The following is a 25,538-nucleotide window of genomic DNA, read 5'->3' as shown; positions in this document are numbered from 1 at the left end:
GGTGGGGCTTTCGTGCTATGTTGTCACAAGATGAGTTACTCTCCACCGGTTCCATATGGTTTCAGTCATCTGTTGGGCTCATTTCTCTCTTTCCCCTTTTCTTTCTGCCTATTTATAAATACATGAAGCCGTTCGCGACGGTCTGGCCTTGGCCTGAGCCTGGGGTTAAGAATGGGAGAAACCACCAAAACACAAATTAGTTCATGTTTCATTCCAGTGTCTCTGAGGAGGTTGGTTTGTTCTGGGGCAGAAGTACGTGCCTTTACAGTAGACATGCCTGAGGATGCATAATAGTGGTCATTGTTTCAGGGTTACGCTGGTCAGCCAGCAGTCTCTCAGCAGAAGAGCACAAGTTTAATTGACCTCAAATGGCCAATTGTCGTCCTGGAAGAGTTTGTCTTTTGTACTTTGTGGGTCAACAAAGATTATATAAAAATTACAGACTGTTATATTGATGTAGGAGAAAATTGCACTGTATGTTACCTATGCTACCACAGTATAACAATCTCACTATAAAATAGATTTTCTCTGTGAACCCGCTGACTTGTGCTAACGCCCATAATTCTCCAAGTCATTTCAAGCTCAAGAGTACATTTACAACATTACAGCTGTCCAGTGAGGATGAGGCAATGGGGCGACCAGTGACCTGCTCTGTAAATACTTCCATGGAGCTTTTTACGCCTCAAAGACCATTGTGTCAGTGTGAATGTACTCGTCTGTGTCAGTTCTGTCAAGTTGTAATTGGGTGACCATGCAGAAGTTGCAAGAAACTATTCAGTGAATCCCCAACAAATGTGTTCAACTTTAGGTCAGAGGGCGAAGCAATGTAACTATCACTGGTGACAAAGTAACACGATTAATTCTCACCCGACTTTTTGTAGAGTATTTTTTCCTTGGTCAACAGGAAAATAAATACAATATTTTGGTTGTAAATGACTTCGAAAGCATAGGATTATTCATTATTCATAGTTAATATTAAGGTTGTCTTTAATGCAGAGAGAAGAGAGAAGCTTCAAATTGGAAAATACATGTTTGTATTTCTTATAAGTGGCAAAGGTATTGTCAGACTTGAAGATAGAACCCAATGGACACAAAAGATTCCAAAAGACTTAGTTAGTTAGTGAACGTTTTATAGTAGTAAATAGTAGTATACTGATAAAACTGACAGTTTACATCTCACAAGATTAGCATTACTCAGGGTTCACTGAAAAAGTAATCATTATCGAGATAATTACATATAATTGACTTTTGGTGGATCAAGCTAAAATGTAACTTTGATCTTAAAAATAAAACATTCCATGAGTTTTAATAGAGAAATTGTAATTCTAGTATTCATAGTCGATTTGTCAGTGGGTATCATGCACTCCCCCTTGATTACATAGACTCCAGCTCAAAAGTAAGTTGCGATTGGGAATGTCAGGTTGCCATTTTCTTATGATTGGCTGATGAAAGGTATAATTTGGGACTGCCAAGACAGCAACTTCAAAAGCTTCCAATGCCATATTAAGCTGGAATGTGAAAGCTGTCCAGGCAAAAAATGATCCAATTTTCTACTGGCTTTAATTACAAAGAGGATCCCCTTTCATTGGTGGGGCAATTGCTGTCCATTTCTGAAGACCATTGTGGAAAATGATCAAGTCAACCATATCCAGAATGCTTAAATCTGGACTGTCGTAGTGTGGCCATGGCATGATTATATCATATTTGAAACTCACATATCCACACACTCTGTAAAACAACCTCCAGACTGATGGTAACCAAGACCATTTTTGTGCCAAACAAGACACAATGATAACAGCAATGGCCATAGTCCAATTACTCTATGTCCAAAAAGTAGTTTCTTTAATAACCATTTTGTTTGTGCTTGTGGTGACGGGTAGGACAAAATAAAATAAGTGGGAAAAGGGTAATGTGCCTTGTAACCGTGTCTTTTTAGAAAGTTTCCCTTTCTTGGCTGTCACCACGCCAAAAAAATAAAAGCATAAATTGTGGTTAATCCCTGGAGCAGAGACATTGTGCCTGAAGCCTGTTGGTAATGGGCAATGCCCTTTCTAATCTAAATAAAGTTAAGCATTCGTAACAGCGACTGCATTATGGAAAATCCAATTTGTGATTGCAACATCTGTACTTAACCTATGGGTAGTTCTTTGTTGGTCCAAGCAGCTAAGCTGCATGTCTTTTCCATGATTAGTTTTCCAGGAAACTTACATGCACATGACCTTGCATGCAATGCTTATGATTCATATGCAAAAACTGGGTCCTGGTTATTATGGTGGTAAAAAAGAATTAACATCTAAATATTCTCAGACATGCAAACCCATGCACAGAGAACAGCATCCAGAGATACTGTATATGCACACAAGACAGCCTTGTCCTTTTCTCACATTCTTACACAAACACACATGCAAACAGTCATACTGTATGCATACACAGTATCATGCATACTACATACTAATAATAAGATGTTAGCTTACCATTTGTTTGAAAAATGGAATATATATCAACATGACATCATGAGACAAAGAAGCTTAGATGATTAGGGCCTGACTTAAACGTCATCACTGGCACCAAATATCTTTTCTTCTCTGCTCTAAAAATGCTTCTTCTATTTGTCTTGTTGACATAATGCCAAACCAAGCAAACAAGATGAGTTATTCTTCACCATCTTAGCCAACCCTTCCCTCTTTACCCCCACCTGTCAAATCCTGTCAGACCATATGTCATGAGGAGAAGGACACGAAGAAAAGGGACCATTCTCACACATTTGGAACGTGTCCTGAGGCTTATTTGTAAGCCTGCAGGGTGTGGCAGGTAAGCTACTACCTCAAAAGCAACAGCTCCCTCCCATGTAATTGCTCTTCATCAGATCAAGCTGCGTGACATTCCATCAGACTGTTTCAAGTGACTACTGCCAAAAGACAGAGTCAGTCAACTGCCCTCAAAGGGGGCTATCTCCAGTCTGTACCAGTGGAGGTTGATTGTGTCATTAGCTCGGGTTTCAGACTACACCCAGCTAATAAACAAGGCTAACACAAATACAGTACATTGAGAGACTTTAACAAGCAAAATACAACCGGAAAACATGAAGCTAATAAGCAGGTGACATGCAGCCCTTACACAAAACAGTGTTATTCACCCCAATAAGAGATCCTCTTATCAGAGCTGGGACCATTCTAGCGAGGCAGAGGAAGGATGCATCCTCAGGCAAACCAGAGATAAGGGCCTTTGATAGAATTAAGCCAACGTCAAACAGCCAGTAGATGAGTTCTGTGAAGATAAAGCAGCCAGGACTGACAGGTCTGATAATAGTCCAAACAAAGAGAAAGTGGAGATTAAGGGGTTTCTTTTCAGGCAGTTAAGTGGACTGCCCAGAGGACACTCCAAAACATGGCTCATCTGTCAGGGATGGGAGGAATAGATACCATCACTGACGCTTCATCCAGGGGACAGATAGTATCTAGGAATGCCTGTAAAGAATGCTTAGGCTGTTGTACCATAGTTCAGGATATTAACAGTCGTCTACTTTATCAACAAGTTTGCATTTTACATTACTGGAATAATAGAAATAGAAAATGCAAAGGAGAACAAGAACAACATACAGAAATACCACCTTCCAAGCAAACAAAATGAAAGTGCTATCAGGAGTATAGCTGTCTGAGGGTAATCTATATGGAAAACTCAACCAATTCTGACTGAATTCAACTGAACACAAATAAAACTGATTTATTTTTTTTGTTCACATTTGTGTTAAACAGGAAAATAAACAGACAAATAGGATAACAAATTGTAGCAAGCTCCCTATCAATCTGAGTAAGTTGTAACGAGAGCATGTGAAAGCAGACAAACACAGAGAAGTTGAAATAGTTCGTTAAAAGTAATGAATAAACAGCTGAAAAAGCTAAAAGTAATGGATAAACAATTGAAATATTTAGTAATGTAATGTAATGGATAAATGGTTGTATGTTCATTCATTCATTCATAAAAACATATTTGAGTGGTGCAGGTGAAGGAGTATTTGAACTCATCTGAAAGGGGTGTGGGGTGAAAAAGGGTCTCCAATACAGTGGTTCCTACTGTATTGCAGAATGATCAGCAAAAAGATGGTCTTTCAGCATATGAAGGAACACAGTGTGACTCTATGAAATATATTTAGATAAAATCAGTTGTTGAATGTGAGGTCTGTCATCCTTCTTCTCTAGCCCAGTGCAGTACATGCTCGCAACAAGCTCAATTAGTGTGCTTTATCCCGTGGTTAAGATAAAAGTTAGGAAACTTTAATGCTCTGTTAGACTTCTCATATCAACACATTAAAGGCAGTCATGCCTTTTTGTGCCCATAACCTTAGTCCTTGAAAAGCTGCTCTCTTTCCACAGTCAAAGCTAAAAGAGTGAATGAAAAAATGATGAGGAGTTAATGCTGAGGCAGCAGAAAGGAGAGACAGTCACAGCACTCAGTTGTAACACAGTCTGGCACAACACTAACAAAGGAAATGAGCAAACCACACAGCAAATAACAGACTTTTATTCAACACTCTGGGCCCCACTGCTTACATCTGGGTGCCAACCTCAGTCACATACAAATGAACGGATTTATGAGAAATATTACGCACAAATTACTACATTTGTCTAGACAGGACATTATTGTTGCTTTACTTACATTGGCATGACCAAGCAGAATTTTCATAAATATGTATATTGGTATATGTCAAACATTTACAGCTTCCAAATTTGCACTTAGGAGTAAATGGCATGAATCAGCAAATAAACTAAATTTCTCACAGTGTAAAACTATACATATGAGTGAGACTTCACTGCCAGATAAACTAAATTATACTTCCTACTGAGAATACATTTTCAAGAATTTGAGAATGTAATAGTTGTAATTCCACAGTTATATGGCACATTACATTCACCTGGGAAAATATTTCAACGTTATGTGAGGTTTTGTTAGTGAGTAAAGTTTTCTCTTTGTAGCCTACTAATAAGTATAAGCAATATTCTCATTATTGTGTATCAATAACTATAACAGTTTCAATCCACGACAATAATTTTACTATATTGCACTGACTGATCTGTCTTTCAGTCTGAGACTTCAAGTGGTAATGAGGCAATGCAAGGTACCAAACATCATGAATTCCTTCATTTTCATCATACACAACAAAAGCAGAACTTGATGTCATGATAGATCTTATTCTACAAAATATGCATTGATGCAAATAAACAGAAAACACAAACAAACCTTGCGGGATTGCTTTTTTAAAAAACTTTAAAAGTTTAAAAGGAAACTTAATCCCTCATTACAATGGGACCAAGTGTGAAAGAGCAAACTCTGAGTAGCTCACTAATGTAACAATTACAGTACAATACAAAGAATTCAAAAAGACTTCTGTAATGAGTATAATCAAGTAGAACACCAGAAAAAATGTCATAAATAAAGCGCACTAATTTCATCAGGTTTTGGGGTTTTGGTTTGTTCTGATGCCATAATACATAATAGTAATGTTTTAAAATGTAGTGTGGTCTTAGCATTATGGTTGTCTGGTGCAGACAAAATGGCTCTTGGGGCCATAACCATGGACACAGATATATGCACGCTGAGAATAAAAAAAACAGGCTAAAGGCTATATTCAAATCTGCAATTGGTCTTCCTGCATGTTCAAACTACACAGACTTGTGAAGCCAAGTTCAGTTCCAAGTAATCTGACCTTGAGCTCACTCTTGTTTGCACGTGGGAAGCAAGTGGGAGATCATTTTTATCACACCAATGACTGCTACTGGTTGGTTACAGCACCTGCATGAATGGAAGTGAGACCTAGGGGAGCCAACTACTGCATGCATTACACACTCCTGGTGAATTGTGAAGAAGTAATCGGTTGCTTCATATGTATAAATACATGGCTCTCCACAGTCTCCCCAGACCAGCAGTACACGGGGAAAAACTCAGATATTTTCAGGTCATAGCAGAAAAAGCACAGGTATAACCCATAATACTAATTATGGCTGCATTCCATTTAGGTTTCCCAGTTCCATGCTCATGATACTGATAAGCTCTGCTGTTCCTGTTATAAGTCAAAATGTGTACTGTGAAAAAAGTCAATCGACCATTCCAGTTTGGGAAGAAAACACCAAAAGACCAGATAAACATAATATAAATATTTTTTTTACTGAAATTATAAGAAAAGCAGACTTGTGGTAAAAGTAGTCAGTCTCAAGGCAGCCTAAACCTAACTCATGATCCCTGTTAAGCAGGTATTATACTTTAGTATGCTACGGTCCACTGGGGTCCGTGTCACAAAACTATCGCCATCAGACTTCAGAAAGTAGAATAAACATAACTATTATCAAGCATTTTCAGGCCTTTAGTGGATGAACAATCCAACGCTTGGTGAATCCTGCTTCACAATGAGAGGTGACATTGCTATTAGAGCTGGGCCGCGGTATTGTCACGTGTGACCTCACAAACCTGATCAATATTTCAAAACAGCTCTGTTGACTTGAATGGTCACAGTTCACAGGCTCAACAAGTCGTTCTCTACAGCTACTTCAGTCCTTTGAAACGGGCTCTTCCATTTGCTTTTTCATTAGCTTAATTTTGAGTGTGTAATATTCCTCTTGCAGCTTGAGGACGGCCTCTTGTCTTCTCAGCACAGATATTTCCAAATCCATTCGCTCTTGCAAAGTTGGGCAGTGTACTGAGGGCGGAGAAGTAGAGCAGGGAGTATCTAGTCGTTCTGCAGACGCAGAAAAGCCAGCAGCACGATGAGCACTAAACTGCACTGCGAGTGATTTCGGGACGTTGGTGAAAGTCACTTTCTGTTCTGCTGAAAAAGTAGAAGGATCTGGATACGTAGGGAGATCAAGCTCAGTCAGTGGATGTTTGTTTGAGAATCTTTCATCTATTGTGTGGTCATCTCCATCTTCATCACAGCTGAAAAAACAAGAATTGTTGACAAGAATTTGCATTTCATCCTTAACACATAAGGGTGGGTTCATCCAAATGACAAAAAAACAGGCCTCAATGCAGCCCTATTACAGATGCATATTTTCAATAAATTACTGCTTTCTAAGCACACAAAAAGAAAAAAAAATGTATTACCTGTTTTGTTGAGTTTCCACCAACTCTGAGATTGAAGAGTTTTCTCCATCCTGTTGCAGCATGTCTGAGAGGTTCATCACAGAAATCACTACTTGAGTCACAGTACTGAACTGATCAAGGGACATGCCTTCTGTGAATGAAAAATCAGGATGTCCATCGATTAATATGAAATACAATAAATTCAATACGGAAATCAACAATGGGGATTTGCTTAATTGCAGCAATCCCCACATATCCACCCTCAAGGTCTTGGCTTCTTTAAACAGTCTTAGACTGTAGATTTAATGATATTAATTATAAGGTATAAGGATTTTATTCCTAACAAACTTTTCCTCACCTGTTCCCGCTTGCCTTTTTTGTCGTTTGATCTCCTCCCTTGACTTTGCCAGCAAATTCTCCCACTTTTTGTTACAGTCAGAAACTGTACGCTGAATCTGTGGAAAGGCAGCATTGATGGCTTGGGCTATTTCCTCCCAGGCTTGTCTTTTATCCTGTATTGAAACTCCGGTGCTGCACTTCCCTCGGATTATGCCTTTCCTCTCCTGCATTAACTGAGCAAGGAGAAGACACTCCTGGTCTGTCCAGTTAGGTCTTCGCTTCCGGGTGGACATCCCTTCAATAAGTTGTAGGGGCATTTTACTGAGAAACACACACAGATTGATTAGATGATTGATTATCTGTATGTGCATTTGGTCCCTATTACATCCCTATTACACATGCATACAGTGCAAAAAATTCAACATGATTGAATTTAAACATATTATTTAACATGGTCATCTAACTAAAAGGTAAAGCCTTCCACTTAAGTCTCTTTAAACTTAAGTTGTTATATTTAAGAGATTTTTTGAAATGTTAAGATTTTCTCTACCTGCAACTCAATCAAGGCGAAGAGCAACTTGATACCAGCTCAGACGCTCTAAGGTTGTTAATACTATAAGGTAAAATACACGCTATAGTAAATAATAACTGATACACGCTTAAGGTAAAATGTAAGGCTTTCCTCTCCGTCTCAGGGAAAATCCACAGCGTCGCAGGATACTGACGTCCTCCGCTGGTGACGTGTCGGTTTGTTTACAGCGGTCGCAGCAGACATGGCTGTGGACATCACTCTGCTCTTCAAAGCCAGCGTGAAGACGGTCAAGACGAGGAACAAAGCGATAGGAATAGGCTTTGACTCGCCGAAAGATGACATTTTCAAGAGGAGCAGACCAAAGAGTGGCTTCTCCCCGAAGGCGAGAGAAGTGGTGAGTGTTTGCTCCAGCTAACTTTAGCTCACTGGGCTAGCGTCGACACAGACACACTGTGCATGCAGTGACAGATAACGTTAAGTGCTGGGCTGTGGTGGTGGTGGTGGAGTTACTGCTCGTGGTGTATTGTAGGAGCAGCAGCACGTTTAGGAAATGTGAACTTAAAGTTAGGCAGTTCTCTGGTGTGGTTGGGGATTAAACTGAACCTCAATGCGTGACTTTAGTACAGTGTGGACTAGCTAGCTGTTCATAGTTAGCAAGGCCTTTCTCTTTAGTGTCACAACTTCGCTAAATGCAAAATCAATCCAGTGTGACTGGGCTATATGAATAAAATCCTCTATTACAATGTATATGTTACTTTATAGGATGGTATTGCCTAGCAAATACACTGATGAACTATTGATTGATAAAATATCCAGGCAACAATGTCTGTTTTATGCTAATCAAGTAAAGTTAATAACTGACTAATCAAGGCACTTTAACACATTGATGCTGAAATCTAGTTACCATAAAGCTGACATGTTTATCCTTTATTGCACCCAGAGATATTAAAGGAATAACCATATTGGTGTAAAGTGTGTGGCAAAATGTGCCTTGTGTAGGCCAGTGATATATGATGTTCAAGAAACATTTTCATATGACCATATAGTATTGACTATGTAAACTTTATTCTCTAATTCTTCAAACACTCTTTCAAACCAGAAACTATGACCATATCACACAGTGAGTCAGAGCTGTATGTTTCTCCCTCTGAATTGTGTTATTTATTTGCAACTCTCAAAAAGGAAATCACTTTTCTTAAACTGTACAGTAGTAATAGTAGTGATGCACTAGTTTAGTCTTTTCTGTAAACCCAAATGTACATGTTAAAGGATGCATTGTCATTCCATGTATTCAAGACAAAGTAGCTTTCCACAGAGCCATTACCTACACAACGGCGCTAGGCTGGAACGATCTGTCTGCTGTTGACTCTGCGTCTTTCTCCAACTCGCCTTGCAGGGTGCCTACTCTTTTGGCATTAAGGTTGTAAATTGAAGTTAACAAATAGGTTAGATTAAAATTCTTACAGCTGGCATTTAGTTTTTTGCAGTTAATCTAATGTCTCTTTTGGCACATATTTGTACATCTTTGGCACAGGTTTTACACGTAACTGATCGACAGAGCAGAGATTCATGCATTGCACATGTTTTGTGTACAGTCCTGCTTGTCTGTACCCACTCACAAAGCAGGGAGGGACTGATGTTTCTACATAATTAAAAATAAATTGTCTCTCTCAGACAAAGCAATGTCCTCTTCTGCCCTGCTTTATTGTGCGCCTGCTTGACCATTATATTCCTGTGAAATGTGAGCATATCATGGCCAGCAATTATTGTTTTCAAGTAGACATGAATAAATACTGTATGGACTAAAGACTGCAAAGAATATTACAAAAACTTAACCTAAGTTAGACCACTTCTGAAGATAAATCACTGCAAAAATGTCATCTACTGTACACAGGGAACATACTGAAATAACATAGCATTCATACAATTGTCCCTATTTTTACTTGAACTTTGGTTGGACTACAGGAATTTTCAAATCCTGCCCAGTCTGGGCAGTTCAGAATAAATGACTGCTCTGCTTGAGATCTGGGAAGACAAAGGCTAAGTTGTTTGAAAAAAAAATCATAGTGGGCCAACTGGCCAGACTCAGCAGTTTTGAGCCCAGAATATTTTGTGCCAACTGTCAGGTTCAAATGTCACTTCTCCCCCAACACTGACAGGCCTGGATTCTGGGCTTTGAACTGACCCGGAAAATTGCCCAATGTGATCTAGACTTTAGGCTGCTGAAGCAGAAACATTACTTATAAAAGTAGTGGAGAGCCTTCTCCTCACTTCATTTAGATTGAAAGGACATGGCAAGTTTTCCTATAATGTCGTGAACTATTTGAAACGAGCATTCAAACCTAGCTCAATGTTTATCTATAGGTTGTAATTGTATTGACAGCTTTGGTTTCAGTACGTCTGTTGAAAGACTTAGCTTACTGTGTACTAATCTTGATTTAAATTGTTGAAAATTTCACATAGCCTTAAATATATTGTTGGGGGAAAAAAGTTGTTTTGAACCTCTTGTCATGGGAAACTGACCTTAAAAACTTGGCAGGGCACCATTGGCGTTTAATTAGTTCAGGAATTTTGACAAAACAGCTCAAATTTTATTCTTCCATTGAGGCACTTAGACATTGTCAATGGTTGGCAGTAGGAGATGAATTATTGGCAACTAAAAGGCTTTGCTCCATGCCACGATTGTTGCTTCTACAGCCAGAAGTCTTTGGCCTGACATGTATACCATGAACACAAACCTCTTCAAAGGCACCTTGAAGAACCACTTTACGTTTCCCTCGGGGAGTCAGGACTTTAAGTTGTACCTGATGTCTCCAACCATCAGTCTGAGGCAAACGTGAGCCCAGTCGCAGCAGCTCTGCACAACCAGGGTTTTGTTATGTTCTGTTACATTGATATTAGAAATGGTGGTTTAATAAAAGCAGTGGTGCTGATTCAAAGAAACCCAAACCTATCCTGTGGTGCCTTCCCTCTGCTCTCCTCCCCCCTACTGCTGTCTCCCTCGTGCTGCAGATATAATCTCAAACCATCTCGATGAAGCAGCTTTTGTAGAAATTGAAATTGCGAGTTTGGAATGTCCTGACTGCTTACAGTTATGTTGCGGTTTTCACCCACAACTCAACTCTCCATTCTTCTCTGTACAGCCTGACATAGGCAGCATTTTTTGTGCAAGTCCGCTCTTCACATGTATGATTCCATAAACATGCTGCAATAACATTTTCTTTCGGCTCTTGAACAATTTCTTGGGGAAAGCCGATCCTCCCAAGAGCCAGTGATTAAAGGTGGAAGATCAAAACAGAGAAAATATTAAATTAGGTCCTCAGTAACAATGTTGACGGCCGGCACCTAATGCACAACAGATGTGGGTGCCCTTCAAGACATGCATAACTCTCCAAGTTCCCACCGAAGCTTCACAAAAATAGAAAGAAAACATCAAAGTTGACAAATACACAGTGGTCCTATGAGGTTTTTTCCCATTCAAAAAGCAACTCAATGAGAAAGGAAATGCAGCTTCTTTCAAGGCAATTCAAAAAAGGCCTGATTGACTAATAAGAGGGCCAGTGTTTACAGGGTGGGGTTTGGTCAGGGGAATCTTTTACCTCATAGGGGTCGGTTTGGGGCACTATGATCTCCATTTCACCGCTCACCTCGTCTCTCTCCACAGCATGCTGCCCTTCTCGAGTTTAAATGGAGGAGGTCACTTTAAAATTGGTAAATTGTGTGTAGAAAATAGTGCTTCGCTCCCTACTGTGCCTTTAGTATTGGTATTCCAAAATAGGCTGCTTCTCACAGTGATTTCTTAGAAACCCTGAAAAGTGTGGCCCTCAGCCAGCACTTAAAAGTATGTTGTGCTGTTAGGGAGGGGGGGTCTCTTCCCTATGACAACTTTCACATTGAAAGAGTATGCTAGTATATTCTCAAAACATTTCGTTTGAATTTTAAGAGTCGGGTTTGCTTGATATTTGTGTTAGTAATGATACATGTCAAAGCCAAAATGTTTTTTTTAAACATTCACAATTTCATAAAAGGTATGTTTTGGAGATACTCTGGACTATATCTGCCCAAATAATTTCTTTATCTGATGATCTTCTGCATTTATTAGGTCATGTTGGGCAGATGGTGTACAGCAGTGACATTTATGAGTTAATGTCAGCCATTTAGGGAATAAAGTGCACTAGTGTGGAAAACTGCCCTTTTGACTTTTTTATATATAAATATATATAGTACTATATAATTACTGACTCATATATTCATTATACTAAATATTCTTCCTTAGGTATATATATTTGCCAGGCCTCTAATTAAAATAAAAGTTATTGTCGGTCAGGTAACAAAGTTAAAACATTTATGGTAAAAGCACAAAGCCTAAGTACTGTAGAGCCTTATAGAGAGAATAAAAAAAATATATATAGCAAATAAAAAACAAAATCCTGACTTTGATTTGATAGGATATTGTCTCATGAGACAACATAATTTCATTGAAGCTTCTTTATATTGCACATTTTATGGAGGTTTGCAATATATATTTTTATGTAACATTATTTCCAAAAACATATGAATAAAAGTGGAATAATCTTTCCAACCCCAAGACACCTCAAAACGTTTCCTCTTTCATTTCTACACTCATCGAGCTACATCGGCACATAGGTAAAAACATGCTCACGTATAGCTGTCAAAGCCAAGACTATACTAAGTCAGTGCTTCAGCCATGGGGAAGTGATTTGCAGGGATCACCATGAGATGAACGTGCTGCTAAATGGTCTCTTTACCAGTCGGCCTAATCTCTGCACTGTTTTCCCATGAAAGCCAGGCAAATTGAATTTTGAAGCATCTGCTGTCATGCCTGAGCACAGTCTTGATTTGGTTTCACTGCATGCAACAAAATGTTCCTGCATGATTCATGAAAATGAAAATAAAAGAGGAAAAAGAGGTGAAATGCAGATTTACAGATGTATGTCAAACTCTAAATCATAAGATGGACACCAGATACTGTACTCTGCAGACCAAATAGTTTAAGCGGAACAAAAGTAATGTTGAGCTCAATAGACTAGGTTCAGTTTAAACATTTAAATGTGTTCCCAAACCAAAGCAGCAGCTGTTGATGCTTTTTGAAGAATGTTGTCAGGCTTTGTCATTAGACAATCTTAGTTATTGTGAGTTACAAATGCTGAAATACTACCAATACAGATGACAGCAGACTGCATACTTAACCCTGACACTCCAAATACAGAGAGTCTGAACCATGAAACTGCAACAGATGTGTGCTCCTCTACTTAGAGACAGCTCTAAAAGAGACTAGTGTTCTTGTTGGTCTAGATTAAGATGTTGGTGCTATAACACATGAGGTATTAATTATGCATAGTCATTTCTCATTGATATTTAATACAGCAATTCAAACTAAAGCAGAAAATGTTGTTTACTGTAACAGTAAACACATTGTTTACTTTTCAGCTGTGATCACCATTCCTCTACAGTACATTAAATTCATTGTTTAAGGCAAAGGTCAAGAGAAAAAGTTACTCTGGTGCTTGTTTGTTTGTTCAAGCCTGAGTATTAGATACAGTATTAGAATTCTAGTCTGTTTCCAGGCATACCCACTTTGCTTATAGTTACTTTCGTCATTCCTCAAATTAAATGACTTTATTTAAATCAATACTGTATTAGATACTTATCCGACATTTTTTCTATATGCACAGTTCCTCTGGTTTTTGTCTTTACAACAGTTGTCTGACCTCGACCTTAAATGTGAAATTTGGAAACCAGAGCGAGAGTGTTTTTCTCTCCAGAAGTACCCACACAAATTTAGCAACACCACCTATGGCATAGAGATGGAAAGCTGCTGTATAAGCATATTTATTACTTATTATTAAATGACTTGACAGAAATAAATCAAAAAGAAGGCACTTTGCCAGTGTAAATCCAAGGTGTGTGCAAAGTCTTCAGGGCAAGTTAGTTACTGTATATTACAATAGTAAGTACTATCTAGATGTGAACACTGAGTGAGAGGAAGGGAGGGGAACTGGTGATTTACCTGACTAACAGACAGATAATTTGACATGTTCTGATTGTTCAAAGATTTGTTGCAGGAATCACAAACTACTATCACAGTGTTACATAATCACGCTCCTTAAAGGATCGCAATACATTCTGTACAATATATCAGATCTTGTGTGACGTGTGTCACTTGATGTTACCGCTGCCTGTTTTTATTCTTTTATTTTGTGCACTCTAGTGTCCACGTTTTGTGAGTTAAACGTGACAGTCCCAGCCAATACATCTGTTTCTTGTGAAATTGATTGTTAAAATGTGATTTAATAGCCTCAGAATGCAGCTGTGTAGTTTCCATCGAATTTTGTCCAAAACAGAACACAAGACCTGTCTCAACGGTGATGTCACCTACACGGCCGGTCTCAGTCGGATCTCTGATTCGCGACTGACAAAGATGCTTCTAAAACACTTTCAATTTGTTGTAAAAGGGAAAAGATATAGAGATGTGACTCAGCGTTACAGCACAGTGGCAGCTTTGTACTCTTTCAAACATACAACATCGCCACTGATGTGCCTCAGTATTTGTTTTTTGTATCCATGTAGGATCTGACCTGCATGATCAACAAACGGCAAGACTGTATACAAATGTCGCTTACTACAGCTTTGAATCTAAATGAAACACGTAGATATAACTTTAGCACATTTCAAAATAGGTCAAAGACCCTGTTCATAAATAATCTGAAAAGCTTTCGTTGGGGGAACCTTTTGTTTGTTTATAGAGCTGACTAAAGCACTTTAGCTGTAAATAGACATAAGAAGACAAAACTGAACCCATTAGAGAGTCAGACATAAACATGATAATAGAATCAACATGCGTCTTCTCCGCTGAAGCATCCTCTCTGTATCAGGCCCACATACACAACATAGCGTGGCGTCAGTATGGATAGCCTTCGGTCAGGACACACAGGGACTTAAACCAAAGCGGGGCAGTCATCATCAAATTCTGTCAGTTACCTGCATTTAACAAAACAAAGAGCCATCCAAGCTCTTTAGAAATCTGCTAGCTAAGCCTTTTCTCTTTTCTTCCTCATAATAATCCCCCCTGATGGTTTGTTTGGGCTCAATTGGGGCTGGAGGGAAGCAAGGGGGAAGGAGAAAGTGAGGAGGTAAAGTGGGGGTCTTTGATGATGACGAGATTAGATGTAGCCCGGCAGACTGTCTCCTTCTGCCTTCGCTGTGAGCTCTGCCTGACACACACCTATGGCGGTTGCATGTATACACGCACACACGCTCACATATAGCTGCATACACACACACACATATATACGGTGAGCCACATGCACATGGCCACCCCCTTCCTCATTGTTGAGGAATTACTTGCTCTTTGGGGTCTTAAGTTACAAGAGCAATTGATCCCTCTGACCCCCTACAAACCCTTGAGGTTGTGCGGGGAATCTGAGCTCCAATGTATACACACAAGAGACAGCTCAACCCCCAGAGCAGCAGTCTTGACACTCCCCGGCACCCCCACAACACACACACACACGCACACCTCCCACTCGTTCCTTGTCCGACTCAGCATGTTCCAATGCTGTGGATTTAGCACTGCCTGCTGGTCAAACATGTGCAGTGCCATGGACAGAGGTCTGCAGGCAAATATAGTTAGCACATAAATAAAAGGCTGAGGCTAAGTATAAAATATAATTTATAGTTAAAGATAAATTAGTCATGCCATGTAAGAGGTTATATTTTCCACTTTGTGGCAGGCCAAGGATAGTCTTAAAAACTGAGAATTACTGAAACTCAAAAGTGTGCTTCCACAGTGGTTTTTGTGGCTGTAAATAACCATTTTACCACCAGAGCTGGTTTTACTTGAGATAAGGGAGTCGAAGGCTTAATGAGATCATGACAATTGCCTCATCATGCTTCATCTTTAGCACTCAAAGGTCAGGTCTGGACAAATTTGGCCTCCTTTTAAAAATACAGATAAATATATTGACAGTAGTTTTACAAGATGACATTAGGGCAGTATTGAGCAGTTATTTTTTATTATCCATTGATTAGTTGATTATAGAATGTCAGAAAGAGCCCAGAGCCCATGTCATAAAACATCTTGTTTTCTCAGACGAATAATCCACCAAAAATATTTAATTCACAATCACAGAAGATTAAAAAAATATTCACATTTGATGATGATGGGGATAGTAGTAGTTATTTTTGCTTAAACAATGACTTATTATAAAAAAATAGTTGCAGGTGATTTTGTTTGATTGACTTATTGATTAATCAACTAATTGTTTCAGCTCTAGGCCAGGTTAAATACTTCACAATAGACTTGAGTGTTTCTTATAGGAGGTGAGCTATAATACTCCTAGATGAACCACCAATCAAAATGATCACAAAAGACTATGAATGAAGAAAAACATTTGTTTTCTTTTTGTACTGTAAGATACATATTGAGTTGGATGAATCCATGATTTAATTGCTGAAGAAAACATTATTGTCTGTTTGTTTAAAAAAAAGATCTTTTCCAACCAACAGGATCACGCAGGACATTATAAAAAGCAGCTTATTCAGTGGAGGTTTTATGGCTGCACTTTTGGAAAATCCTACCAATCTCGCAGGAGCTCGTTTCAAAGTTTCCTCATTCACTGCGACACTACAACACAGACGGAGTTTTAATACACTTTGAACCATGAGAAAGGTTGTCTTCTCCCCTGAACCCCCTCTAAGCTCAACTGCTCTGAACAACAATTAACTCTTGACCTCAAATAATTGTATTATTACAAGGGTCGGCTTGCCTTAACAGCCCTTGCCCGAGTTAGCGCCCCACAGCAGTGTCATACGTCACTGAATTACCTTCTAAACCAAAGACTGAGTTCTAGCTTTCTAACAAATTGCTTACCTCTGTTTATCTTGACACCTTCTTTCAGCATTGAAAAACTTGTCATTTTTCAAATGTCAGCTCAAATAAAACACTGCTTCAAGTCACCGTTAGGCTAGGAATGAATGTTTAGAGACATTATTAGACGGCTGGTGCCAGGTTACCCCTCACAGCCAAGGCAATTTGATAATTGAGGTTGTTAGAGTGAAAAAGCCGAAGGCCGAAGACAGCGTCGTTATGCTATCAAAATAATCTCCCACGCTCTGGGGTCCCTGTCACAGTCAAACTCATTGTGTCATTTTTCAATCCTTAGCTTGTCTGAGTTCTGTCTTCTTCTGGATCTAACAGAGCCTGCTGTGTGCGTATTCACACCCACTTGTACCCTGCCAGCAGAGCTCTGTGGACAGGGAAGCAATTTGGTCTTTTTTAATATTTGACCGAATTACAGGAGCAAATATTGGATTGAACCAAGTTTCCTCTGGTTTCCCTGTGCACACACACACACTTGGACATTTTCTCAGTGATAAATAGTAACAGATCATGAATTTAAAGCTTATTAGAGATGGCTCTTTCAGTGCTCTGTATGCAGCCGCTCATGGTTTTATTTATGAGAGCTGTTTGACGAGGAAATTGCAGGTTTGATTTTTGTATGTCCCAGACTTGATGAATTGTCAAAAGCAAATATTGAGAATTCACAGAGTTATACGGACATTGGTCGCCTGTCACATCCAATAAACACAAAATTATACATTTACTCTGGCTCTGTCTAAATGTAGTTGGGAGAAAATAGTTTCCTGGTACACGTCTAAAAACTTCTTTCTTGAGCATACACATTTGACGGAGCAACTGAGGCACAGCATTTAAACAGACTCATTGACATGATGGTAATGCAGTCAAGTAATGCTTCTTCTCACTTTATTTTGACAGATCACAAACATCACCAAGCTCAAAGACTTTCTACTACAACACAGGAAAGATTATGTGAGCGCCGGAAGGTAAGCCTCTCCAAACGGTCGCAGTAATCCACCACAATCGACAACAGCAGTGGTAAAAGCCCCTCAAGGTTGCAGAGGGAGGCCGGAGAAGAGACAAACACTTTGATTTTGACAAAATTCAGAGAAGGTCAGGAGTCAGGGCTACTTGAAGGTACTGTCAGATATGTCTCTGGTGTGTATGTGTGTGTGCTGCAGGGGCTGTCTGCTGGCACAAGGTCAGCAGCGAGTAGGGTGGTCTGTAGCGGCAGTCTCCAGTCTAATTGTCTGGAATAATTGAGCTGCAACCAAGTGAAGAACAAATCACGCCCTGGGACTAATCCAGGCCTTCCTCCCTTCAAGGCCCCCTCTGTGTTTTGTAGGTGTGGGTGTGTGGAGTAGCCAGTGTTTTGTTAGGTTTGTTGATAAAGCCTCAACAGAGCGCATTAACTAAACATTAGAGATGTCAGTGGGTGGAGCGCAGCAGTATTTAGTGGTGGGAAAATCCATCGAGAAGCCATCAGTGGTATGTGTGCAAGTCTCGTCATTAGCCGTTCCTGTTTTCCAATTTACTTATCAACTTCCTTTTTCCTCCACAGACAGAATAATTATAGACTATGGATTATACAGAGTTTACTTCCAAATGCTTACAGAATAGGCTTAGCTAGTAATCATTTCAGACCAAGTATTACTACGGTTAAAGTAAAAGCCCGATTGATGGTGCTCTTGAATCAAATAGAATATGTTATAACACGTTACGGCGGCATCTTAAAGTCCTTCTGTAGGTCACTGTAAGTAGGTTGAAGGATGACTTGTTCAACTTTGTGTTTTATCACTGCATCTTTGTTCTTTCATGTTTGATTTCTTTAGTGGCTGCCTCTAATGCTTATTTTCATTATCAATACATCTGTCAATTATTTTCTCAAAAGACAAGATCACAATTTCCCAGACATGCAACATCAATAAATTCTGATGTACAACCAGCAGTCCAAAAGCCAAACATATGAAGAAAATGTTTGCCATTTTTTTCTGAAAAATTACTTTAACGATTGAGTGAAGATGGGATAAATGATTCTAGGTAATGCGATTCTAATACAGTACATTTTTTTTCAAGTATCTCCTAGCAGTTTGCTAGCTTTCCACTCTGTGTACTCTGCACTGTATACAGCCCTGGCTCTGTAAATGGGAAACAAAGTGGATTGGACAAAGCCACACAATTCTAACTTGTTATTCCAGCTATTCCAGCCAGGATTTGTGTGTCAATAATAATAAGGTAATATTAAATGACTTGCCCCATGGAAATTCATTCATTCATTGATGTATTTATACAGTTTAAAGTTACAGGCACAGTGCACATTAATGGACATTCTGTAAATGTGGCAGTTTTGCCACTCACACTTTTTAACCGCAGTCCCTGGGCAAGTCAGCTTACTGTCTACTTTGTCTGGAGCTGGTGTGCTAGCTGTGGAAAACATTTCATCCTCTCTGCGTGTCAGCTTCACAGCAGCAACATTAGCAACAGTTTGCAAACCCACAACATAACGTTACATCACAATGTTACAACCTTCTCGGTTGTTGTTCACATGAAATCATTTGTCATAGTATTGGATTTCTCCAGAATTGCTTACCCCACCTTTAATTATCTAAGTAGTTGCTGACTTACCATTTTAAAATCCAATCTAACCAGTCCGAATCCACCTTTACAGCAGAATAGAATCATCACCATCCCTTCATGTTCTTAGCTACGGAGAGTCATTGTGTCTTGTGTCCACCAGAGGGAGACAATCTCAGATCTGACAGCAAGAAGGTCCTACAGTATGTTTCAGTCACAATAATGAGTTTTCATGTTTTCCTCATGTTTGTAAAGGTTTCCTCAGATTGTTTCAATTTCCTCTTCATGTAATAAAACCTGAACACAGGAATTGGAAACTTTAACTGGCCCATTTGTGGTCTGAAGGCATTTTCAGGGGTTTCTCTGCCATCTTCCCAGTGCTTGATGGGATTGGTCTCTGCTGCACATAATGCTTGATAGGGTTTGTTTGGATATAAGTATAAGGTTCAGCTTTTGAAACATGCCCTCAAAGAAATCACTGTGATTGTTCTTGTGTGTTTTACAGTCTCATCTCGTCAGATCTTACCCGTATGACGGACAATGAACGAGACCAGATTGACCAGGACGCTCAGATCTTCATGAGGACTTGTTCTGAGGCCATCAAGCAGCTACGCAATGAAGGTGTGTGCTTCTTTTACTGTGCAGCACATTAACCACTCTATAAATATAATTATATATTATAATAATAATATCATTGTAAATGTAGAATATGCTTTCAGGTGGTGCTAGTTCCGTCTTGCATTGTGCAGCATACATTAAAGATACAACTCAGATTAAACTGGCCTCTGAAGTTTATTGACTTTTAAATCAACCTGGGAGCTGAGAGGAAATTGGATTTGTCTGTACTTTTTTTGAGTTTGTTTTTAATAAGTGAATGTGTTACTCTTGTCACGATAGCGGAGAAGCAGGTGACATCAGCCCAGATAAAGGAGCATAGAGGAGCCGTGCTGGACCTCATTGAAATGTATCTGAGAGGTGAGTTCATGCATTCAGACAGCACACGTCTTATAGCTTGTCTTCTATGGACTATTGTGTATGCATCCATTTGTTTATCTTTAGGACATTTAAAGGCTCAGGGAGTAGTGGGTATGAGCCCCGATTGCTGTTTGCATTGGAAAACAACGTGAGGACCGCATGGTAACATCATGTGAATGTCGATTGTTTTTCAGGAGTATGCAAGCTGTACTCTGAGCAGAGAGCCATCCGGGTCAAGAGAATGGTGGACAAGAAGAGGCTGTGAGTAGTAAAATGTGCTTCTATGAGGAGGACTTTTTAGGACTGTTGCAACTTTTTGCAACAGTTTGCTCCTGATTCACATGACGCTTTGCTCTGTGGTTTCAGGTCCAGACTGGCCCCAGAGCACCACAGTAAGGTTGAGAGAGCGCCAGAAGTGGAGCCCACGGAGGAGAAGACTGTCAAGGAGGAAAGTACTGGTAAGTGAGTCCCCTGAGACACTGGACTCTATTTATGTGGCAGCACACAAAGAGGTACAAGATATTCTGCTACATGTTCGTGTTTACTGACCATGACTTGTTCTTTGCTGGTTTGGCATTATTGTGTATTTAGCTATTTCTGTGCCCTGTAAAGTGCACTTTTCCACGCATTCTGTGCAGGGCAAGAAAATGTGGAACTAATGATAGAAATGCACCGTAACTATGTCAACGGACAGAGGTTTATAGTCCCAAGAACAAAGTGGTATAAAATTGGCCTTGTAGTAGCAGTTTTTTACCTGCCCTTTCACCTCATCTATTCTAGTGACTGTCTATTTTAATGGTTTGTTTTTGTTATTTCTCGTTTTTATAATGGCACTTTTTCAAGTTGTGTCATGTTTGTCAATTGTCTGAGTTGTAAGGAATTCATTGTCTTTTACTGCAAACTAAATCTACCTATTGGTACAATTATGTACCCTGAACCTGAATCTAAATATAAAAGTAAAAGCCCAGGTTAAACCAGTAGGTACATTTGATTGAAGCCTATCATATTCTGCAATAAAGATGAATGGGTGGTTATTACCTGTATATTATCTGTCTTTACATTGTATAAAAGTATACAATGTAACATGTTATATACATTATTTACATTTCCACAGCCATCTAAAGTTAGCAGGCCGGTCTTTGTGTTTCATCTGCAGCCTCAAATTTGAAAAGTGCCATGACACAGTCAGCACCATTATGCCTGACGACGGTGCTTTGATGAAGCCACAACCATTACCTTGTAATTCTGCAGGTTTATGTAATCAGGAATCATTCACATGTAGGGATGCACCGCACAGTTCACAGGGACACATTTTTAGAGGCAATAAGATAAAAGTTCCCAGTCCTCTCTACATCACTCAACGTTCTCAGGGCCATCGTCAACTTCATTCCAGCTCTAATGGCAACAGCAGCATTACATTTTTAATTTTAAAATGGATTTTTAATGGCATTATAATGTGTTATAGCGTAATTATGGTAATAACAATGTTAGTTAGGTTTGATAGTAGTCAGTCAAAAAGCAATTAGTCTCATTGTTGTTATCATGTTAACAGGATTATTATGTGTACCATGAAAACTGCTTAAAGACACTACTTCCTCAACCTTATTATCACTTTAGAGAAACAAACTGAAGGCATCAAAATGATTTTAGTTTAAATTGACTCATTTTCACTTTAAAAAAATGCACATAATTGCTATTAAATTGCTGTCACTGTGTTGCATTATAAAATATATGTCATTATATAAACATCATACCTGGACCTTTTTAAGAATCTCTATAAACAGTCATTAAAGAGGCTGATCATTTGTGTTTGGCAGCACAATGTTTGTACTGTATATTGTCACCTTGCCACTGAACCTCTCAGACAACAATGATATTTCTGTTACCCTTTTCACTCTCCTATCCTATTAATGAGCCATTTTCATCAAGCCCCACTGAGTCCACAGCCAAGGTGTAATGTCTCATGATAACGATTAATTACTGCACTCCTTCAATTTATATTACTGTCAGTCCAATGTGCTGAAATGTGAAGTGACTACAAGGCACTAAATAATCATCTAAATAAATTAATCTAAATAAACACACAGGGTTATATTTTTCCCTCCAAAGACAGAATTAGGAACTAATCGAGGGATTTAGATGGACAGAGGGAATGATGGAGTGAGCGTTTGGAGTTTTTGTAGACAAGTGAAGTTGTCTGTTTTCTGTCCTGTAGAAAAGAGTGTATCAGAGGTCCTGGACAACCCTGTCAACCTGTGGGAGGAGGGCCGAGCGGAGGATGAGCTCTCTCCGGAGGAGATCCAGATGGTGTGGCACCTCAGACATATTCAGTATTTATGTCATACAGAATGATGTAGATTTGTATGATTCATGTGTGTCTCATGAGGATTAAGAAGTCTAAATGCACAGGGATTCAGTAAAGAACACATTCAATGCTTTACTGAGGAGGTTCAAATAACAGACTCATTTAGGCTTTTGTCATTACAAATATAACTTGCAGTCTGTCAAGTCACAAAAGTACACAGTTATTTTAATTTAGCCTTTTTGGCTAGATAGTTTACATAATACAGCATATCCTAACTTGTAGTTACTCTACAATCTACAATCTACATAGGCATTATTGATGAATATGTTCTATTTTTGTGGGTTTATGACTAGTTTGAGCAGGAGAACCAGAGGTTGGTGAGTGAGATGAACAGCCTGGTGGATGAAGTGAGGTGAGTCCCACTCAGCACAGACGTTACTTCCCCCTTTTTTTCCTTTTTATCTGTTCTGAACAGCATGGCTATTACCAGGGGATGTCAGTGCTTGCATTCTGTTTACACACACCAGAACAGTAAAATTATTTACCAGCGAGCTGTGGTAAAATCCAGAGGCACTCTTGTGTGAATGTGTTACGCAATGTCACTTCCCCTCCCACTAAATTACATTGCCCCACTGATTGAAATGCCAGGTGAGCAATACAACAATTATGTGAAATACCAGATGTCGATCCAGACAGGATTAAATTGACCCAAGGACATAGGTGTTTGCAGATGAGATTATAACTGTGGTTATATGTTTGTTCCAGATGGAACTAAATGGTCCTGAGGTGAAAATTATTAAACACCAGACCTGTCCCTGTAATCCTAATGTCATCTGGAAAGGCTTAAATATGCTAAGCACCCAGTTTTTATTCGATATTTCATGTGCTCCTTTTGTGTGTGGCAGGCAAATCGAGGGAAAGGTGGTGGAGATCTCTCGACTGCAGGAGATCTTTGCTGAGAAAGTCCTGCACCAAGTGAGTTCTTTCCATTCCAGTCACTTAAAAACACAGTATTTTGAGGACAAGGTGTACCTAAACTCATTTTCCACCTCACTTTCTTTGACAGGAAACGGAGATAGACAGTATTCATCAGCTGGTTGTGGGTGCTACAGAAAATGTCAAAGAAGGCAATGAGGATATACGAGAGGTAACATTCCCTAAATGAAAACAACCATTCCATCTAGTCCACATGTGCTATTCATTTTTTATTTTATGTTTTCCTTTGGTTGATAAATCTGAGCAGTAAAGGTAATTTTGTTTACTTCTATCATAAGGCAATCAAAAACAACGCCGGCTTCCGGGTATGGATCCTCTTCTTCCTGGTCATGTGCTCTTTCTCTCTCCTCTTCCTGGACTGGTATGACAGCTAACACAGCTGGTCAGCATGGACTCTATACGACAGGAAACAGTCTAGCTCCGGCACATTTTGGTTATCTCGATAAGAAACGACGACAACACTGAGACTGAATGTACAGTTTACCACGCTGGACCTGATGTACAAAGCAACAGCATGTTCTTCATGAAGATTCTGTGTTCAAGTGAAGACGGCAGTTTGTTCTTCCCTAATGCTATCTAGTTTCAGTCTTTAAAAGCACTTCTGTGGAGGAGAACTTTGTATGGAGCACTGTCTGTGTGTCTGTGTGTGTGTGTGTGTGGTTGGACAATTGGTCTTTGTCCGCCACTAAAAGCAGTGATAATGGTTTGATTGGCTACTACTCTTGTTCTGACTGACTGAAAAAAACCATTGATTTCTGTTGATGCCTTTTGGAACAGACTAAAGGATACTGTGCAGACTGACATTACATTGCCTTGCTGTCTCATGTACATTATTTATATACATTATAAACTTGTGTCCCTCAGTGACATATACATTATACTTCACTGTCAAATGTAAGGAATGTTTTCCTTTCCAGGCAATTATGAGAAGCAGAACAATTTATTTGATGTCTATCACAGCGTAACTGTACTGACACACCACTCACATTCTAGTAAAACTAAGTAATTCTCTTAATTAAATTCTGTATCGTCTTTCTTTACCTCAGGGTATAACAGTTAATGAATTTCATATTTATGTCAAGCTTTCAGATAACATCAAGAGCAAGGGCCTGTCTTGGCTCATGTCAGCGAAAGAAAGGAAGCTGTTGACAGGAGATTTGATTCACACAGCCTCCTGATATTTCAGCTAATCTGTTTATTAGGATTAACCTATATTCTGGGTAAAGCATTACAAGGCTTAGACATTTTTCTTTGATCTTAACTCAAGGGAACTGGAGCTGTTAACTGTATTTATTTTCTGCACTGAGGGAGTTTCAGCATTACTGACTAGACTTACTCTTGAAATAGTTCATGTTGTTATCCATACATTAATTCCACTTGGACATTGATGTGAAATGTGGGCACTTTATTTCAGTTTTTCATTTAACATTTGTATGTAGCAAATGCACTTCAATGGTAATCATTACATTGTTTGAAAAAGGTACATAATTTGTGACAGTTTAAGTTAAATGACAAATACAGAAAAAAGCAACAGGACAAGCGACTACTGTCAGATTGTTCCACTACATCAACCTAAGTCTAGTATCTGTGATGGCTACCAACAGCCATCTGTGGTGACATTAATCAATGCAAAGCATTGCACAATACAGTGTCTTCACTAGCAATGCAAAAACATTCAATACAGTAGCATAAAATGTATGCTATTAAAGTAACCATTAACTAAGTCTTGTGGAGCTGGCAAAGAAAAGCACATGGTGTTCACAAGAGTTCAAATGAATGGAGACAATCATTAATGCTGGTTAAAAAGATTTGATGCATCAAATACTAAAAACTCCTTAACAGCACTATATGCAGAGAGCAGT

General features: G+C 39.1%; 2 protein-coding genes across 3 annotated transcripts; one reads left to right on the top strand and one right to left on the bottom strand.

Moving 5' to 3' along the window:
- Positions 1-4,499: 4,499 nt before the first annotated feature.
- On the bottom strand, positions 4,500-8,163 carry LOC118328277 (myb/SANT-like DNA-binding domain-containing protein 4). Of its 2 annotated transcripts, none has more exons than XM_035661929.1 (4): positions 7,964-8,163; positions 7,433-7,734; positions 7,096-7,225; positions 4,500-6,927 (listed from the first exon to the last, which is right to left on the bottom strand). In XM_035661929.1, the coding sequence occupies exons 2-4, from the start codon at positions 7,728-7,730 to the stop codon at positions 6,543-6,545; spliced, it is 813 nt and encodes a 270-aa protein (XP_035517822.1). In that variant the 5' UTR covers positions 7,731-7,734; positions 7,964-8,163; the 3' UTR covers positions 4,500-6,542. The 2 variants fall into 2 exon arrangements, with proteins under 2 accessions (XP_035517822.1, XP_035517823.1); XM_035661930.1 differs by having other exon boundaries at positions 7,096-7,222.
- Positions 8,155-24,691, top strand: stx18 (syntaxin 18). Its single transcript, XM_035661928.1, has 11 exons — positions 8,155-8,339; positions 17,745-17,812; positions 19,906-20,021; positions 20,298-20,375; positions 20,570-20,636; positions 20,742-20,833; positions 22,591-22,682; positions 23,034-23,092; positions 23,586-23,655; positions 23,747-23,827; positions 23,955-24,691. The coding sequence occupies exons 1-11, from the start codon at positions 8,187-8,189 to the stop codon at positions 24,048-24,050; spliced, it is 972 nt and encodes a 323-aa protein (XP_035517821.1). The 5' UTR covers positions 8,155-8,186; the 3' UTR covers positions 24,051-24,691.
- The last annotated feature ends 847 nt before the right edge of the window (positions 24,692-25,538 follow it).

Source organism: Morone saxatilis, unplaced genomic scaffold (assembly GCF_004916995.1).
Source record: "Morone saxatilis isolate NCDOM2014 unplaced genomic scaffold, NCSU_SB_2.0 Contig18, whole genome shotgun sequence".
Lineage (NCBI taxonomy): Eukaryota > Metazoa > Chordata > Actinopteri > Moronidae > Morone > Morone saxatilis.
The sequence above is the reverse complement of the archived record's forward strand: the minus strand, read 5'-3'. Positions and strand labels throughout refer to the sequence as shown.